Source organism: Cordyceps fumosorosea, assembly GCF_001636725.1.
Source record: "Cordyceps fumosorosea ARSEF 2679 chromosome Unknown scaffold_22, whole genome shotgun sequence".
Taxonomy (NCBI): Eukaryota; Fungi; Ascomycota; class Sordariomycetes; order Hypocreales; family Cordycipitaceae; genus Cordyceps; species Cordyceps fumosorosea.
In genome coordinates, this window is record NW_017387322.1 from 286334 (window position 1) to 291562 (window position 5229).

The 5229-nt window shown below is 52.6% G+C and overlaps 1 protein-coding gene across 1 annotated transcript; it reads left to right on the forward strand.

Annotated features, from left to right (window-relative positions):
- On the forward strand, window positions 1-823 carry ISF_07524 (hypothetical protein; the record flags this gene model as incomplete). The annotated part of the gene is made up of 2 exons (XM_018851127.1): window positions 1-656; window positions 709-823. The coding sequence occupies 2 exons, from the start codon at window positions 1-3 to the stop codon at window positions 821-823; spliced, it is 771 nt and encodes a 256-aa protein (XP_018701723.1).
- Between the last annotated feature and the right edge of the window lie 4406 nt (window positions 824-5229).

A 5229-nucleotide genomic window follows, 5' to 3' on the forward strand; every position in this document is an offset into this window, starting at 1 on the left:
ATGCGTTTCGCTGCTGCCGCCGCCGTTCTGGCCACCTCGGTCCTCGCCAACAAGGAGGTCGTTGTTGAGCCCACCAGCACCGCCTTCATCACCGAGCACGTCACCGTCACCCAGTGCCCCGAGACCGTCACTGACTGCCCGGCCCGCTCCAAGACCACCTCGGTCATCACCAACACTGTGCCCATGACCACCAGCACCGTCTACAGCACCAAGGTCCACACCATCACCAGCTGCGCCGCCACCGTCACCAACTGCCCTGCCCACAGCACCGTCGTCAGCACCGAGACCATCTCCGTCTCCACCACCGTCTGCCCTGTCGGCCCTGCCACCCAGACCCCCGGTGTCTGGAGCAACTCGACTGTCCCGGCCGGCGGCAAGCCTACCGGCGGCAAGCCCACCACCCTCCCCGGTGGTGAGCAGCCTACCGGTGCTCCCCAGCCTCCCAAGTCTGTCAGCACCCAGGCTCCCGCTTGCCCTACCCACTCCGTCACTGCCATCACCAAGAGCTACACTACCGTTCTCACCTCGGTTGAGTACTCTACCATTGCTGTTCCCTGCCCTACCGAGGGTAAGCCCGTTGGCCCTACCGGTGTTAAGACCCCTGCTCCCCCCTCGGGCACTGGTGCTCCCCAGCCCCCTGCTGGTGGCAACAACACGTAAGTTCACTCTACTCGAGAGGTTTTATCTACACTGCTAACCGATATCCAGCTGCACTGGCCCCAACTGCCCTCCCAAGAACCCCGTCACCGCTGGTGCCGCTAGCCTTGCCGGCTCTGCCATCTTTGCCGCTGCTGCCGGTCTTGCTGCTTTCGTCCTTGCTTAAATAATTCCCTTCGACATAGTTGAAGCCTAACAAGGCCTCTGCGTTTTTACGACTGGCATATTTTTGGAGTCTCTCGGTTAGACATGTACAGAGGTTTAACTAGGCTCCCTTAATACTATAAAGCATTTACGGCAATATCTGGTTGTTTTTGGTCTTCTTTTCGAGTGGTTCTACATTTTGGCGCTGGGCTACAAATGTATTTAATTCTTAATTGTATTTAGGGCGTTTCGAGGAAAGCGAGTCTTTCCTGGATTTGTTCACTCTCTGTTTCCAATTTTTTAACATTTCACTTCTTGGCCGTACCTCGATTGCAATGACGTGATATCCATTCCTCATTTGCAAGCCGGACAAAAAAAAGCAACTGAAACTTGTTGCAGACGAAAGCAAGGCTACGGAAGAAAGAAGGAAAAATGTCTCGCAGTAGAGACAATCACTGCAACATGCCAAAAAAAGACAAAAACATTGTTCGGGGGTACCCGATGAGCCGCCAGAGAGCAGCAGCAAATGAGACGTGGAGCCTCTGAACACGAGCCACGAGGGGGGGCGTGCCTTCCTCTACATTCTCACCTTCCCAGCCCAGTCGAGCTTCCGCGCTGGCTTCTGTGGGCTTGATGAGCTGATACGAACCTGGCAGCGAGCTTATTTTCTTCAACTGGAGAAAACTGGGGTTTCTCGCTCTTCATTTCGGAAATGGCACTGGAGGTTTCCCCGAACCTTTTCTCTTTGCCGCTGGTGTATCGCCTACTTTCCTTTTGTTGCCACCGGACACAATAACACCGTCCCCCATCCGAGACCGCATGCAAGCACCTTGCAGCTTGTCACCTGCAGCTTCGTCACCTCTTCTCCTTTTCTCTTGTCAGACGGGCGGCCGACCGAGAGTGCGAGCCGTTCCCCTCGCATTGAGCTTCCTTCCCCCGTTCCTGGTTCCTGACGCCTTTCCTCTTTGGGCGTTTCTGTGTAGCGGAGACGACGTGGAAATTGCACACGCCCCTCCTCTCTTCAGCGCGCGCGTCGGGGCTATTGGCCAATCATTCTTGGTTGAGACCCTGGCAGGAGATCGTCACGAGGGCCCTGGGGGGGTTTTGCACAAAGACACAAATGTGATGACGGATGATTGCATAACTAAAATGATGATCGACTTGGCCGTGAGCGAAAAATGACAGCCGTTGACGTCTGCGCGTAAGCTCTACCGCTCGTTATGACGGAGTAGAAAAACACATATTGGATTAGAATCGGCGCGTATACCTACGTACGCGCAATTGATTAAATTTATGCTCTTCATTAATTTCGTAGCGAGTAATGGCCTTGAAAGTGTTTATCCGGCAATTGCATGGCTATCCGTCATCTGTCACAAACCCCGCAATTTATGTACTATCCACTCGATCCTTTTTATGCATGTATGTCTAAAGTCAGCTATGCGCTCTTCGCATGACATAACCCAAAAGAAACATGATGAAGCAAATCCCTTACTTGACTCTGGGACACACAAAAAAAAAGCATCAACCCATCAGCCGAATAAGCAAAAATTTTGTTTCCTTTTTTCCACCCCGCCGATGAAACAGGGCGCGCAAATCTTCGATTCCCTACCCGTTCGCACGTCCGTCCGCAAGCTGTGAAACGCACCAACGCGGGGGATCCCTCCACGACCGAGCCACGGAAGGCCGGGGGCGTTTTTTTTTTTGCTTTGACATTTCTTATTCTTCCGCCGGGAGAAAACAGAACACATGTTTATGGATACCAGAACCTGTGATTATGGGTATCTCGGTAGTTGAGGATCCTCTTTTTTCGGCCAGCTGCGTTGTGACTCGTGTGACCTCGTGCTGGGGGCTGACAGGAAGCAAATAGTCAAGGACCTTGTTTGCAATAAATAAGAGCGGGATCTTCCGGGGTTCATATACCAGCCGGAAGCTCTGCACTGTCTATGTAGTTGTCTAGGTCCAAGCTTGTCGCGACGGCATCGCGCAGGAGATCCGTTACCCGCCCCGGCGCTCAAACACCCAAACGCATACATAGCTCTCGGCAGCGCTTGTCCCGTTGCCTGCCCAGACTTTTACTGCTCCGTCCATGCCGGCTGCAAGGCGACGATGGCTACTTGGTGTAGCGGAAGCGGACACCGGCCTGCCGGTCAACCCGCGCGCTGCTTGGGAGAGGTCAAACTCGAAGCCAAAAGCCGGTGCTGGTGTAAATGTTAAAAGTCGTGTGCGTTGGTTCTGCGAGGCAATAACTAAAAACCTGCTTTAGGTTTCCTCACCAGTTGTCACCTTGGCAACGTGGCGATGATTGCTCTGTACTGAGCCGGGTTCGCGTAGTCGAAGAGCAAATCTCCAGGCACCATTGTGTCGGTGTTGATGCGAAGGAGTTGCGGAAAACGGAAATGAAGATCTTAAAGAGGTTCGTTTATAGAAGGTTAAGCCTTTGGGCCATTGCAGCGCGCCAAGCCGGCGTGCCTTGAGGCTATTGCGGACGCGCTGCACTTGGTCGACGATTTAGATTGGCAAGATGGAGGAAAGAATGCCGATGCGCTCCTTTTTTCTTTTCTTTTCTTCTTCTTCTTCTTCTTCTTCTTCTTCTTCTTCTTCTTCTTCTTCTTCTTTTTTTTCCCCGCAACTTTCGGCCAGCTCTTAGCCTTGGTCCTTGTGTTGCTCTGTGTTGGCAAGGCGAAAGTGGTGTGAGGGCGAGTCGCCGCATCAGTTCGTGCAAGTAGAGCCAATCGGATCTGATAATAAAGGGAATCGAATTGGTGATACACTAAAGAGAGAAAACGTACGCGGGATCAAGCTACGCCGAAACTGACAGGAACTGTGTGCCACGCTCCCCTATGTTGGTAGACGGATGCCGTATACTTGATCCTTTCTCTGTTCACTCGATATATCGCAATGAATTTTCTTCTCTTCTTCATTCGCCATTTCTGGACCACCCATTTCCTTCCAGCGGTGACAAGGCATCGCGCAGACACATGTCCCTCCTTCAGCCGCTGAGCACAGCCTCCGCCCACGGTTACGTACACGCGTTACGGCGGCAGACATCGCCCTGATTCGACACGCAAGGGCCAAATCTCTCCGAAGCTGAGCCGGGTTTGATCAGAGATGCGAGGTGGTATGAGATGGCCATTGGGATGCTGGATCAGTGACTGGTTGTAGGTTATTCGCCGCTAAACTTGACTTTGACTAACCCGGCCCGGTAGGCCCCGACCGGTGAGACGTCATGCCGGCGCGCCAAGGTCAGACTCGGGTCTCGGACTCGGCCTGACAGTCTGACAGCCCTGTGGGGCGGAGCTGCGCCGGGCTTCATGCAGGGCGAATGTCATTCAAGGCGTTGAAGTTGATCGGCGTTGGCATTGCAACAATCCTCTACTATTATTGTATCTTTAAAATAAAGGGAAGATGATCTAAGATAGTTCAATGGAATGGGACTAACTATTTCTACAATCATTTCTCAGAAGCTTCGGAAGACTCGGACTGGAGAATCCTTCCGGGCCCGCTGTCGTCATGGACACAGCGGGGCCGTGTTATCTCCTTGCAGCTGAGCCGCCACAGAGCCTCACCCTCTGCTGCCTTCGCACTCGCTTAATTAATTAAACTTTTCGGCCCTTCCTCGCATAGAATTCGAATTGAGGGAACTGACGCCAACCATTGTCTATGAACAGACGCGCGTCCCTTCCCTTACGGACTGCTGTAGCGATCCATACGGGATCCTTGAGGCCTAAGCTGACAAGACAAAGTACACGGGCAGGTGATGGCGCAGCCTTGCTTCTTCTGAAACCCGAGTCTTCCATCACCTTTTTTAGCTCTTTCTGTCAGGACTCATCTCCACCGGGGCTGGAGACGGTGGCTTGACCAGAACAGCAGGCTTGGTGTGCGGCTCAACAGGCTGCTCCGTGCGCTAAATGCTTATTCCTTGGGCACAGGTGGAGGGCTAAAAAAAGATTCCATCAATATAGATGTCATTGATTCGATGATTAACATGAGGCTGCCACGCAAACCCATGTAACAGAGTCCGAAGGCGGTCGACTACGCACACCGATGGTAGGTAGACAGGTGATGCTCCCGTCGTGAGCGTGCATATATAGAGCAGTTTGCTTCTTTTTATAGCAAAAAATCAAATTCGTTCTTGTTCTCATTCACCTAAAAAGGCCCGACAAACATCAATACCCTACCCACTTCTTCAACTGCTTTGGCCCGCCAATCGTCCGACTTTCAGTCTCTCCGCCGCCTCGGAGCCGGACGCCGTTTCAAAGACCGGCCGTCCCAAGTTCACATCACGGCCCCCCCTTGTATCATATTTTTCTCACAAAACCAACACCAACTGCACGAAAAAGGAGATCTATTCTCTTTCCTTCGAACATCAGCCACACAAAGCTGTAAGAAGAGAAAACAAAGGAAGAAATCCTCGACACAGCAGCCATC